We start from the raw sequence: 13,412 nt of genomic DNA, 5'->3' as shown, positions 1-13,412 counted from the left end.
GATTAGATAACCTCTACAACAACAACAGCAACATCACTTAAGCGTTCATAATTAACTCCAAAATTGCATTTACAATTTTTGAGTTATGACTGTCTGGCAGTAAGCAAACGACATAATTACTTTTAGGTTTTTATGCTTTGTAAGTTATATATTCATTTATAGGGGTCATGTGCTATAACAGTGAATAAAGAATTTTATAAAAACTGGTACAAAGTATCCGTAAGCAAGCGTGTTGAGAACGAAAGGTAGGGAAAGCGTGTGTGTCATAATTGGTTTGTTTTTGAAATTTGGAGTATTATTTAGTTTACAATTGTTTGCTAAGTTTTTTTTTTAGTGGCATATTCTCAAACAGTTTCAGAGAATGCTGTCAAGTTGACAGTGCTTGACCTGATAAAAATCTAGATCCATTCCTCTTCGTTTATGACTTTGGGTAGGATATGTATCAAAATGTAAGGTTAAATTTAAAAAAAGATTTCGAGAAAGAAGTATTTATATCTTTATTAATTATTCATAAAAAACACATTTAATTAAGTCTATTATAAATATGCACTATAACAAACTTTTAGAAAAAGCTGTTGAACAATATTATAGTAAAATTAAGTTTTTTATATATAATTTTTTTTTTTTTATACATAATGTAAATATTAATCCTAGTTTTGCTCCTATTTACCGCTCATATTATTATTATTTGTCTGAATTTCGGTGATTTTGTATACAAGTCCATATACAGGGCACGAGTTTGTCCAACAAATTGTCATTAAGCTTCTTTGGACAGTTCATTTTTGCGAAAGCTTCCATGCTGTAAAATGACATCTGCAGCGCCACGCCAAATATAATCAATAACCATACAATCACATTTCCAAATCTACCACGTAACGGTAGAAACATTATTATATAACTTAGAATACCAAAGCATATGTAATTTATGGGCAAGAATAACTGCAATGCCAAACCTATTAAAAGTTCATGCACGAGAGCAGAAATTGTCACAACTAAGAATGAGCAGACATAGCGATTAGAAGATAGATAACTATAGCAGTCCTTGTAGATATACTCATATAGCCAATCCTGCACCAAACAATTCCACTTGATAAAGTAATCGCGATAGTTTGTTACATTCCACCAATTCGTAAAGAATCTACGATCACCGAAGTGTAACAGTTCAGCAAAGAGATTTTGTATTGAATACAACAACATATATACAAACAGGAGTAGACATAGTGTGGAAGGCATTAACATGCCATAGAAACATTCAATAACAGCCGACCAATGTGGTGTGGTAACGCCGAACTCCCGATAGTAGGGTCTAATGAAACGCTCGTAAAAATAGATGAAGTAATAAACTGCAGCGAGAATTTCCATTGAACGCGCCCACACAAAGGTCCAACGTATAGGGGTGGTTGTGCGCGGATATGAGGTGCGATAGATCAGCACTGGTGCAAATAGAAAGTAAATATAGTGTTGCAGACCCGGCAATTGGATAGTACTGTTAACTGTAGGCGCTGGATTCGCTGTTTGGCCAATTGTTGAACGTACGAAGGCATGCATTTTCATGACGAGGCGTGTGCTCTCCATTAAGATAAAGAGCGCTGAGCCCATACGTAAGTTATAGTGTAGACAGCATAGAGCGCATAAGGCAAAGCTCGCGCAGATCGTTGTGATGTAGAACGCTAGGAAAAATGTATTTATGCACGATTTGTAGATAACTGTGATGAGAAATTTAATAGTTTATTTATTTGTCTTTTTAGTTGAGTAATTATGTTACCTTTTTTGCTTAAAGCATTTACTTTTAGCCATAAGGAGACACCAAAATAGACTAGAAACGCACTTAAATGCATTATAAACCAACAGGCAATCGCATAGGGAAGGCCTTTAAACCCAGCTTCTATTGTAAGCCAACCAAAGTAAATCCTTTAGTGAAATAGTTAACAGAATAGATCAATAGTAGAGCTAATATTAGACTATAAAATAATGGAAAATACTCAATTTCTTCCATAAGTAAGATAAATATAGTCTGCTAAAGCAATAAGAACACCTCTAAGTTATTGCTGTTGGGCAGAAAGCATTAAAACATAAGTATTTGAGCCAGCTGCCGACGTGACAGTCCTTAGTGGGATAAAAATCCAAATCCGTTAAATAATAGTAAATTAAAGGAAAACAATATTTCTTCTTTCATTTTAAAAGTATTTTATTCTATTTATTAAAAATCGGTTGTTTCAAAAACAATAAAATATTAGTTAGTAATTTTACTTTTTTATTTTAAAATTATAGGAAATTAAAAAAAAAACATTTTAACAATTATAAAACAATATTTAAAATTTTTATTTTACATATATATTTTTATAATATTAAAATAAAATAAAAAGATTAAAAATATTATTATTATTATTGTTGAAAATTCATTCCTTTTATTTAAATTTTTATCCTAAACATCTTGGATTAAAAAATCTCATCGGGATTAAAAAATCAATATTATTCAATATTTTTGATTTAAAAAATTCGCAACTCTGTTAGCGACTCACCTGCCATGTGTGAAATAATCGTGGCTAATTGAATATGTTATTATATAAAACAACGCCACTCCGAATATATTGTAAATGGATTGTATATGCTCATCTTTTAAAAATTCCGTCATATACGAATTGGAGTCTTTGAATACTTTTTCATGTAACGGCTTCGATTTTAATACTTTTGGCGGTATTACGTTCTTAATTTCGTCGATTGAATCGGGATTTTTAATGTTTACCGTAGTATCCGCTTTACTTTGAGTCGCTGCAAGAACCATGTTTTGATTTTAGACTGTGATTTGAAACGCTAAAATGTCTACTGCAATAGGCGCTTGCGCGCATGTATAATTATAAACATCTGAATTAGCCGCTTTTACTACTAAACCGTTCTAATTTACTAAATTCAACCAGAGAACGTAAAGTATTTCATTTACGTTCCTCTAAGTTCTCTCTATAAATAACTATCCGCCGCGTTACCAACTTTTAGCAAATTGGCGTTGGGAAAATTTTCGCATTTTTTTATATTAAACAATTTAAATTAATAAAGAACCATATCATTGTCAATATATATTTTTTAGTTCTTTGGATATATATATCCCAATTTTAAGTACATTTCCAACAAATGAATAAAACGCTTGTTCCAATAATTGTTAATTAAGCTGTATTGAGTTGACAACCCTACATCAAAGAGAGATGTGATTGGCAACGCGGCGACCGTTCTACTGTCAAACTGTTTAGTGACGTGTATTGTGAGTTTGGAAAATTTTTTAAGAAGTGTGAAATTCTAAATTGGATTTCACGTCAACGGCTTTTTAAAGCCAATGATAAAGTCAATTCACATTAAAGCTTATTGAAAATAATATTTCTTTGAATAGTTAAAGTTTTGTAATATAATTCCTTTTACATATTGTGTTGGTTGAAACACGAGTTGGAGAAAAAAAATTACAGGCGAACGTCACTATCAGAAAAGCAAATAAGAACATAAAAGCCGAGGGTGCAAGGAGGTTTACGGGTTGTGCTCCGTTTGCAGTGGTGGTTGTGCGGCAGAATAAGAAAAGTGTCAGGCGAGACTAAGTAAAATGAGGAAATAGAAACGTGAGCATAAATTACAGATCGAAGGGCCGAAGGGGATACATTTTTGTGAATACGCGCTGTTTAAGTGCATACGCGACGACTGGCCGACGTTGGAAATCTGGTGCACTTTTACTTGAATTTTTGGTTTATCTTTATATTTTAGTTTATCTGCGCATATTTTCAAAAATAAAGGTTATAGTATCTGGCAAAAACAAGTTAGGTTAATCAAGTGACGGCAATAATCGACACCTGTACCAGTTATTGGTAGCAGACGCTAAAAAAATACTACAGCAATGATGGATGAGGACACAAGTACTTCGACTGGAGGTGGTGTGAAGCTATTCTTTGTACGCCTATCACAAGTAAGTTTCGAATAACAATATGTAAAATATTTTTTAACAATTGTCGTTTAGATGTACCAATCGACGCTGGATCGTTGGACGCCACATACTAGAATGCGATGGGCGGGTGCAATTGTGATTATATTGCTCTTCCTGCTACGCATTTTCCTCTACCAAGGCTGGTATATAGTGTGCTATGCGCTGGGAATATATCATTTAAATTTGTTTATTGCATTTCTAACACCAAAAATCGACCCGGAATTCGATCCTTACGAAAATGATGGTAAGTGAAATTGTTAACGGTTAAAATTAGTTTAAAACAATTTTTGCAAAAATTTACCATGTACTACAACAGTAATAGTGTAATAGCGCTTGCGGTTACAATAATGCTCGTCGTGACAATATTATTGTTCTTTAAAAGAATGCAAAAAGGTAATAATTGGATAGTAATTTTCAAACAACTATTTTCATAAGTTGACAGTTTATTGATTTTTTTTGCCTCGTCGTGCTTTGCCATGCATTACTAAGTCATACGTTAGTTATAAAGCAATTTTGTTTCATTATTCAATAATATATAAATTTATACGCTTGGTTCCTAAGGAAAACATTTTCAATTATAATAATAAATACTAAGCCGTAAAATAATAAGATTTCTTGTATTAAAAATCTGTTTTAAGTAAACTGTTCCTTTTTTTTTATTTGCAGAAGATGGTCCCAATTTGCCAACACGTAGTAACGAAGAGTTTCGGCCGTTCATACGACGTCTACCGGAATTCAAATTTTGGCTGTCGATCACGAAAAGTACAATCATCGGTCTGATATGTACATTCTTTGACTTCTTCAATGTGCCTGTTTTCTGGCCTATACTTGTAATGTACTTCATTACCCTATTCTGCATAACAATGAAGCGGCAAATTAAGGTAAGCTTTAACTAATCATTTGCATTCATATACATATTACATATTGTTAATTGTTGTTTTTTTTGACATTTTGCAGCATATGATTAAGTACAAGTATCTGCCATTTACACGAAACAAGCCGCGTTATCAACGTGTTGGTGAGTCACCGGCAACGACAAAGTGACAATTAGCCGCACAGACACTGCAAAAAACAAACGACAACCAATCGACAACGGGTATTACGTCGATACACGAGCAAAGAACAACAACAACAACAACAACAGCAACAGTAGCAGCAGCAACAGCAGCAAATACAACGATTGCCACAGCGGCAACAACAGCAACATCGTTACCGGCTGCACCATTGGCAGCTGCGACTACGTTAGCAACAACAAACATAGCAAAACCACCGCAAATTATAACTATTGAATAAATTCAACTAAAGTACACAACAAACAGAAACTACAACTATAGACAAACACTAACAAAAACAAACTATCAACAAAACCAAAACAAAAGAAAAACATTCACAAAACTTTTCAAATTTCTTGCAAAGTCAGCTAGCTATCAGTATTTTAATTTCTTTAAACTCTTGAGAAGACAACATTCTCCCTCACCATAAATCTACACAAATACACACACACACACACACACACATTTAATATGTATTGGATTTCTGCAACTTTTTTCAAATCTTTACTAATTTGCGCGTGTCCAGCGCATTATCTAACATTTCATTTGCTAGACATATTTGTTGTTAGCGTTTGCTTAAGTTAAAAAAATCACTTGTTGTTCTTAGCGGCATAAACGTTGTAAAATCCAACTAATTTTACCCTAACAACGTTCTGTCCCATGGGCTTACGTTAGTTCAGCAATTAGTTGAGTTTTCCAACGTTAATGCTTATTGTCGTGCAGTGTCCTGTGCAAAAAAATAATTTTTCGTGGCATTTGTCCATCTTTGTCTTATAACTAAGAATATCTTTGCTTCAATATTTAAAACTTAAAACTTTTTTATTTGTATGAAATGTTAATTATAATTACTATTATTATTATTATTTTTTAGTTTAATTTGAGCGTGTCATTGGCCGAGTCATATAAATCAGTCATACAAAGCACTTTGTAACTGTCTAACGATTGTATGTAAATAACATGCAATAAAAAGCATACTAAAAATTGCCAAACGGAGTGACGTTGTTGTGGCAACATCGATTCATACGGGGGTGCACTATAATAATACTTTGGCTTAGCGCTTGAATTGAAGTTTGGTTTAAAGTAATATATATTAATCATTATTATTAATTATGCTTAGTAATTTTATGTGTACACCTGTATTAAGCTCGTTCCAAACATAAATATATATATTCCAACATAGTGTGCAAAACCTTATAGACAACTAAGTACATAAATGGATGCTATTAATTTAGTTTACCTGCAAATCTTGTTTCTTAAATGGTAGCGACTAATTGGACAAACAACAAAAGCAACAAATTTAAAAAAAAATTTCAAAACTCGCACGTTACACGTTAATTTTGTTCTTAAGTTTTGTATACAAAAAAGCCTTTCCCAACTTAAATTCTTATTAATGTTATTAGTTGCCTTAAATATAATTTATCTGTTAACAATGCAAAACTAATTAGCTGATATGCTTTAAATAACATTTGTATATAACGCTTTTCCTACACAGAAAGTCTTCATTTCCATTTTGAGATATTCTTAAAAGTTCACAAATAGGTTATGCGCCAATATTGACGAATTGCTGGTTGTAAAACACCTAAAGAATGAAATACATACCTATATACATATATAAGCGCATCTGTGTGAGTTGCGAAGTTGAAACTGGTACAGTGTACGATTGTAATAAATAATACCAAATCCTTTGAATAAAATATAAATGAAAATGAAATAACTTAAGTCGAAATAGTTGATTTTTTTTTTAATATTTGGAAAATAATTCGTGAAAGTGCTAAGTGTATGTGTATGATCTGGAAAGAATTTTAAAAAGTGAGTTAAACTCTTAATTTTTTTATTTTTAATCACACGAAAATTTCGAAAAGTGAGGTTAACTCTTCAATTCATTTTGTTATCTCTCTTACTAACGTTACATATTTTTCGAAAATAAATAGTTTTTCAAAAATTATACTTTTAGTTTAAAGGTCGTTTATAGTACCATAAACTAAACGAAATAATATAACTTATCGACGAAATTTGAAGAGAATACCATAGAAGCCTTTTATCAATTAGAATTGACATCGACCAAAAATGTAGCCAAACGTTTTTTGTCTAAATGCGAAGTAAGCACAGCAAAATGACACTGATGTAGGAGACCGACGGAGAAATTGACAGCAAACTTAAATATAATCAAGCTGTGCAGTCATAGAGCTTTGAAATAACTGGAGACGATGAGTGGACGCGATTTGGACGTGTTGGCAAGATTACTACCTTTCTGGCAAATTTTTCAGCTAATTCAATAATATAAAGTACAGCGAAGTGCTCTGTCAGTATTTGCTCTTGAGTTTCTTTCGTCGAAATAATCCCTATAGACCCTTGTTTTTAGATGCACGGGCGCTTAGGGTCGTTAAGAGTTAATTCGTGGAGTAAGCCGGTACGCAGAAATTCTCGTAGGCCGTATACCTCTGCCACAGAGAGAAAATTGGTTCCTTCAGCAACTTCTTTCCTACGTATTATTATGTAGTGTTAAGAACCAAGAGCAAACGAAGAGCTCATTTTATTAGAGCTTTATTGAGTATTTTAAAGAGCTTAATAGAGCTACTGACGCACATGTAGCCTTACAAGTATTTGAATCCTTTTACCCAACAAAAATAAATAACAGCCCTTGGCTGAATGTGGTAAAACCCGGTTCAAATCCGCTAACGTAGAATCGGCTATTGTGGGAGTTCCGATCTAGCTCATGTTACTTTGGGAGACCCGAGTACACCCAAGACGAAACCAAATCGAGACTTGAATCTGAAAGGCCAAATATTTGTCTTGCATATAACGGCTGACACTCAGTTGTTTTACAAGCTCGTCGAAAACTTTGTATTTTTGTATGACTATATAAATACAATAGTATTGTAAATCTCTTATTCGGTATTCGAAATTCGCCCAGTGAATTGCTAACTACAGCTTTATTGAATGTTTTAGAGAGCTCAATGGCACTACTGGTTCACGTGTGACCTCTCTTGGACATTTCAACCAACCAACTCAAAATAGATATTATCAAAAATTATTCTTCATGTTTATTTTTCAACTTAAATTTTATTGATTATTTCCTTAAAGTACTGTTACTATATTGTATTATATTACATACAGGGTTGCCACTGAATTTTTAATACTAATTCTTTGGAATGAGATTTCTAGTGCTAATTATGTCATTGTATGTGTACGACTTATATATACTGTTTAAAGTAATGTAGGCATAATGTATGACTATTTCTCTTGTTTTAAATACTTTTTTTTTTTGTTGTTACTTAGAGAATATGACTACTTGTTACTAGTTGTGTTGCAGAATGATTTTATATAAATTAAATATAATAGAGAAAATAATTTTCGTGTACTTTTTGACAATTCTAAATAAATTTTTTTTATCATTAGTTATATACTAATCTTATTATATATATTATAATATTAACCACCACTTTTTATTTTTATTCATTTTTTATAGCGAAGTATATAATATTAAATTAAAATAAATAAATAAATAAAATAATTTTTGAGGCTTCGATACACTAAATAATACTACTGTGTAATACAAATACATATAAATTATCATGAACTAGCATAAATAGCAGTTAAGTAGCATCAGTACCACGTTTGAGAGTGTTATGGTTGCGGTTTGCAACGTTATCGCTGTACCCTGGTTGAGTGGTGCACTATCCATTAGCATTTGAAATGGACAAATGCTGGGTTCCTTCACGTACGTTGTAAAGTTCGGATAACGTATAATCTCCGAGGGCTGTGCGAAAAATTAGAGTGTATAGTAATTGTACTTAATTATTTTTTATGAGATTATTGGGCATTTCGTTTAATGAGTAGGTGGAAAATATTACTATGAGTCTTCGGTATTTTTCGTAGGCGAAAAGTTTGTGTTAATGAGTCGTAAGGCTTCCTGTCGCACCGCTCTTCTTTCTCTACTTTTAGAGTATGAATGACTTATTCACAAATTTTTCAGACACCCTAATTCTTCTTCATGTGACTTCAACTAACTCTATTTTAAGCTAGATTCTAGTTACTATCACTAAAATCATAATCCCATATGCATCTATCGACTCATATGGCATCAGAAAGCTTTCTCGAAAGTAGTTTTATTTTTTCTGTTTTAAGCAAATCCGATCCTTTAGGAAAATAACTGATACATTGCTTTCAAGATTTTATAACTGTAAAATTTTTTTCTCTTATACACGAACAAAGAAAGTTGTTCGGTCATATAGATCTTTTATCTATTTTGAACGACTAGAACATTGCTGTAAATCAGACTCTGGGAAGCAGTACTATGCCTAAAAAAGCAAGACCCTTCAATTAAATATAATATAATCTAGAAATGCATAACCTGGTGTAACAATATGGAGTTCTTAAAATTGTCTCGAAATCGCTGAGAGATTTTTTTTCGAACCAGTTATCATTCTCTTGTTGACTTAGAAATCGCGCTCTAAGGTGCGAATAACCTTGATTAGCGATAGCAGCTTGGATCCTCAGAGTTAACAAGAGACTTTAGGTCGCCCCCAAAATTTTTAACAATAATAAGAATAACACATCGAAATATCTCCAAACAACTTGCTTATTCAAATGCTTTAAAATATTACAGTTACTTACTATTGATACCGACTCATTGGACACCCTGCAGAATGTCATATGCTTGCCAGTAATCATGGTTTGTTCGACGCGCTTCGTGAAAAGTGGTTCAGACCAAGGCAATTGCTTTAAATGTGATAAAAATGTGCGGTCATGGAACTCAACGGGATCGGAAATGATTAGCTTGTCTGTCAAAATAGTAAAATTAAATAATCTTTTGGTATTGATATAAAAATAAAAATGAGAATAATATTAATAATGTAAAATAATAATTATAGTCTGCTAAATAATAAAATAAATTTCTTTAAGCAAGGCACATAATGAATGAGAAGTAATAAATTAAAAAATAAATACGGAATTATTTGTTTGCTTTTAACTGGTTTATGCATATTATATAATAATAAAAAATATTTTTATATATGCATGTCGTTATCGGGCTTATACGTATTATATAACAATAAAAAAGGTTTTTATATAGGTATGCCTGTCGCTTCACTATGTGCTTCGCCTTATGCTTTTATTTCCAATTTTTAAATAATTTCAACAATTTTTTTGGAAACAAATATTGTTTGCGTCTGCTTTCACTCACTTAACAACGATTCTTCATAGAGACGCTCTTCATCAGTCATATTAACGCGATTCTTTTTCGTTTTGGCATAAATCGTATTCGGTATATAGTCCAAGACATTACTGCAATCAGAATTGAAAAACAATTGTGGTCAATTTAATTGTGGCAAAAATTTATGCTTTAACAGTTATTTGCTGTGCTACCACCCACCCGTTGTAAAGGAATAAATTCTCCACATCTGTCATGTTGAGCGAGTAAAATTGATAAACACCAAATGTTTCGAAAAATTCACGCACCGGTGTCATGCTATAGCAGCCAGCCAACTCAATGCGTGGATAGTAGGTGATAAAGGACAGACACATCTCCTGTTTGGTTGAGTAACCACCGAATGTCGGTTGTTTGCGATTCAATGTCTGGTGGTGGTGAAATGCGAGTAAATCGATAATAAATTATGCAATTTGTCTGCCTGTCAGTGTAGTCGGCACACTTTACTAAGAGGCGCGCCGTTGTCGTACTTACCTCATAAGCACAATCGGTAATAATGTAATCGCCCGGCATTACAACGACTTCTTGTTCCAGCTGACGCACCTGCTGGAAGTTGTAATCATAATTGTCATCCTCGATAATGCGCTCCAGCTCCTTGCCGTCGCGCACGTGACGCAGCGTCATTTTGCGGCCAGCGTGATGTGAATGCAATGTGCCGGAGATGATTTTAATGCCGTCAGCGGGAAACATCTGCGCACGCACAGTTAAAGAGAAAGATATATAAAAATATATATGTGTGTATAGGTATAATAAATTTATAAACAGCAAATTGCGGTTTGAATGAAGACATTTATGTGTGCTGGTTGTTGTTTTGGTGGTACCATAAATCTGCAGATACTCACCACATTCGAACAGGAAGGCCCACAGATGCCAATGTTACGATATAGCTTCTGACCGGGTGGAATAAGTTGTGTGTCCGAAACCGAGACGCCGGAAATCATAATGCCAGCATCGTGAGGCCGCAAATGACTCGTGTAATGTATGCGAAAGCCCGAGTGATCCACCACTGTAAAGGCGAAGGCATAAGTCTGCATTTACATGCCTACATTTAAGTGTTAAATTAACTTACTTTGCTGTGCGTGTGGATTGTCGTAGTGTATCTCGAGCATATAATATTTAGCGCCTTGCTTGCCGCCCACCGGTATGCCGACATGCTGTGGCAGAAATTGTCCTGTGTAGGTGGTAGTGGAAAAAATGTAAATATTTATTTGAGGCAAACAAATAATTTACAGCGCGGAATATAAATTAAAAAATTCGCAACATTGGCATGTAAATTAATTTGCATGAATGCGGCGGGTTATATACACATGCTTGTATTATAGATATGTATGTATGGTATATAAAAATATGTATATATATCTGTGTACCTGTCGAGCCAATAGACAACACCGCCACTGGTGTTATGCAGGAGTCCCAATCGTGTGGCGTCAATAAATTACTGTTGCATACCGCGCCGCTGCTCTTCACCCACACCTCCCACGAGTGTGGATCAGAGCCCGGATATGACTTGGTCGTACATTCAAAGAGTGTCATATGGTGTACAAGCGGTTGGTTGGTGTTGCTGTAATTGAAATTTAAATGAATGCAATGTAGTTAATGAATTTAAATACAATAAAAGAGTATAAAGTGTGGTGCTTAGAAAGCGAGAATTTACAAGCATTAAGTTCGTTTTGTGGATTCTACGCATATTACATAGCATATTTCTAGGCGTTTAAGTGATTTATATTTTTTTCATGTCATGTCTTAAGCGTTTAAAAGTCAATTATTACAGAAAGGAGAGAGAGAATTTAGTTACCACAACCTTGACACCAAATTGATGCTACACTTCAAATAGCCGAACAAATTGATTGGGATGGACATAGGTAGTTAAGATCAACCAAAAAACTCTTATTCTACCAGCTATATAGCACCTAAATTATACCTAGTGTATATTAAGTTTGCCACGAAGTTTGTGAAACCTGAAGGAAGTGTCAGTGACCCTATAAGGGGTATACGAGTATAAACGGTCAGCATGACGAGCTGAGTTGATTAAGCCATGTTCGTCCTTCCGTCCCACTGTCCGTCTGTCTGTATATACGTGAACTAGTTCCTTACTTTTCGAGATATCGATATGAAATTTTACATATGGCCTTAACCAAGACCAAGAAACCACTATAGTATATAGCTGACATACAAATTGATCGGTCAAAATCAAGCCCTTGTATAAAAATTTTTTTTAATTGATGTACGCCCGTCTGTCTGTGTATATAGGCGAGATAGTTTCTCAGTTTTTGAGATATCAATCAGAAATTTTCTCCACAAGAAGATGTTTATTTGTCGGAACCGTTGATATCGGATTACTATAGCATATAGCTGCCATGCAACTGATGAAGATATCTTCACCAAATTTGGCACGAGTTGTCATCTAAAGTAATAGGGCAATCTCCGAAGAAATTATTCAGATCAATATCAATCAAGTTCTTGTAAGGGATCTTTGGTGTTTGTAAAGGGTATTATAGCTTCGATGCAGCCGAAGTTAACGTTTTTTCTTGTTTTTATTTATTTTTTATTTGCTTTTTATTTTGGAATTACAACTACAGAATAATTGAAAAGGTTACAGAAGTGTTTTGAGAAGAAGACTCTAAAGATAATAGAAGTAGAGTATTTATATGCAAAATGTAAGGGTGCCAAAAAAATGGACTCAATACATTTTCAAATTTAAATTTTTGATGTAGAGGGTCAAGTTATCAATCTAGGCAGGATTGCAGGATTAAGATTGCCTACGTGTTTTTTTAACCTTTCGTTACCTACTTTACAAATCATTCAATGATATATTACCTACAATTCAAAGAAGTATACATTTCAGTTTAGCTTTTTTAATTGCAGCCACATACTAATACCTAAAGTGTTCGTCTTTATTGAGATCATAAATTCATATTTAGAAAAATATTCTAACCGAGATTATGCAGCCAACTGCATTAATAACTTGTGGTTTCATTATTATTATACCAATTATGCCGTTATATGTTTGTATGTAAACGCGACCCTTGCGTTAGCCACTTCATCATCAAAGACATCTCCAACTCACTTTGGCATTTCCAGTCGCGGCCTGTGGTTGACACTTGACAATTGGGTTGAGTGACTTGCTGTGGTAATGCGAGTTATATTTCTATAAATGCTTAAGAATTTGGCGCTTTTACCAGGTGGTAAG

The 13,412-nt window shown here is 33.6% G+C and overlaps 3 protein-coding genes across 6 annotated transcripts in view; 1 reads left to right on the top strand and 2 right to left on the bottom strand.

Annotated features, from left to right (window-relative positions):
• Nucleotides 1–574: 574 nt before the first annotated feature.
• On the bottom strand, nucleotides 575–2,871 carry LOC106626744 (sterol O-acyltransferase 1). The gene is made up of 3 exons (XM_014246556.3): nucleotides 2,523–2,871; nucleotides 1,766–1,911; nucleotides 575–1,706 (listed from the first exon to the last, which is right to left on the bottom strand). Exons 1-3 carry the CDS (start codon nucleotides 2,783–2,785, stop codon nucleotides 685–687), a joined length of 1,431 nt encoding a protein of 476 aa, XP_014102031.3. The 5' UTR covers nucleotides 2,786–2,871; the 3' UTR covers nucleotides 575–684.
• Nucleotides 2,872–3,262: 391 nt separating this feature from the next.
• LOC106626916 (protein RER1) lies at nucleotides 3,263–6,739 on the top strand. Of its 4 annotated transcripts, none has more exons than XM_070109290.1 (5): nucleotides 3,263–3,602; nucleotides 3,745–3,943; nucleotides 3,995–4,205; nucleotides 4,628–4,842; nucleotides 4,919–6,739. In XM_070109290.1, the coding sequence occupies exons 2-5, from the start codon at nucleotides 3,875–3,877 to the stop codon at nucleotides 5,003–5,005; spliced, it is 582 nt and encodes a 193-aa protein (XP_069965391.1). In that variant the 5' UTR covers nucleotides 3,263–3,602; nucleotides 3,745–3,874; the 3' UTR covers nucleotides 5,006–6,739. The 4 variants fall into 4 exon arrangements, with proteins under 4 accessions (XP_069965391.1, XP_014102290.1, XP_069965393.1 ...); XM_014246815.3 differs by having other exon boundaries at nucleotides 3,263–3,943; nucleotides 4,919–4,979; nucleotides 5,885–6,739; XM_070109292.1 differs by having other exon boundaries at nucleotides 3,263–3,943; nucleotides 4,631–4,842.
• Nucleotides 6,740–8,224: 1,485 nt separating this feature from the next.
• LOC106626743 (MOXD1 homolog 1) overlaps nucleotides 8,225–13,412 on the bottom strand; it is a 29,567-nt gene continuing 24,379 nt past the window's right edge. Inside the window, exons 5-12 of the mRNA XM_036374820.2 lie at nucleotides 11,590–11,783; nucleotides 11,292–11,393; nucleotides 11,065–11,228; nucleotides 10,697–10,912; nucleotides 10,388–10,590; nucleotides 10,199–10,299; nucleotides 9,631–9,797; nucleotides 8,225–8,773 (exon numbers count right to left, since the gene is read on the bottom strand). Coding sequence (XP_036230713.2) covers nucleotides 8,594–8,773; nucleotides 9,631–9,797; nucleotides 10,199–10,299; nucleotides 10,388–10,590; nucleotides 10,697–10,912; nucleotides 11,065–11,228; nucleotides 11,292–11,393; nucleotides 11,590–11,783 — 1,327 coding nt within the window. The 3' untranslated portion in view covers nucleotides 8,225–8,593. The remainder of the gene's footprint in view (nucleotides 8,774–9,630; nucleotides 9,798–10,198; nucleotides 10,300–10,387; nucleotides 10,591–10,696; nucleotides 10,913–11,064; nucleotides 11,229–11,291; nucleotides 11,394–11,589; nucleotides 11,784–13,412) is intronic.

Source organism: Bactrocera oleae, chromosome 4 (genome assembly GCF_042242935.1).
Source record: "Bactrocera oleae isolate idBacOlea1 chromosome 4, idBacOlea1, whole genome shotgun sequence".
Lineage (NCBI taxonomy): Eukaryota > Metazoa > Arthropoda > Insecta > Diptera > Tephritidae > Bactrocera > Bactrocera oleae.
Note: the sequence above shows the minus strand (reverse complement) of the source record. Positions and strands in the feature narration are given on the sequence as shown.

Excerpts from the sequence above, each read along its gene's own strand:
- LOC106626744 (XM_014246556.3), bottom strand. The coding sequence starts at position 2,785 with ATGGTTCTTGCAGCGACTCAAAGTAAAGCGGATACTACGGTAAACATT. Across the intron at positions 1,912-2,522 it reads GATTATTTCACACATGGCAG|GATTTACTTTGGTTGGCTTA; the intron begins GTGAGTCGCTAA and ends ATTTCACTAAAG. Across the intron at positions 1,707-1,765 it reads AAATGCTTTAAGCAAAAAAG|TTATCTACAAATCGTGCATA; the intron begins GTAACATAATTA and ends TTCTCATCACAG.
- LOC106626916 (XM_070109290.1), top strand. The coding sequence starts at position 3,875 with ATGATGGATGAGGACACAAGTACTTCGACTGGAGGTGGTGTGAAGCTA. Across the intron at positions 4,206-4,627 it reads CGATCCTTACGAAAATGATG|AAGATGGTCCCAATTTGCCA; the intron begins GTAAGTGAAATT and ends TTTTATTTGCAG. Across the intron at positions 4,843-4,918 it reads CAATGAAGCGGCAAATTAAG|CATATGATTAAGTACAAGTA; the intron begins GTAAGCTTTAAC and ends GACATTTTGCAG.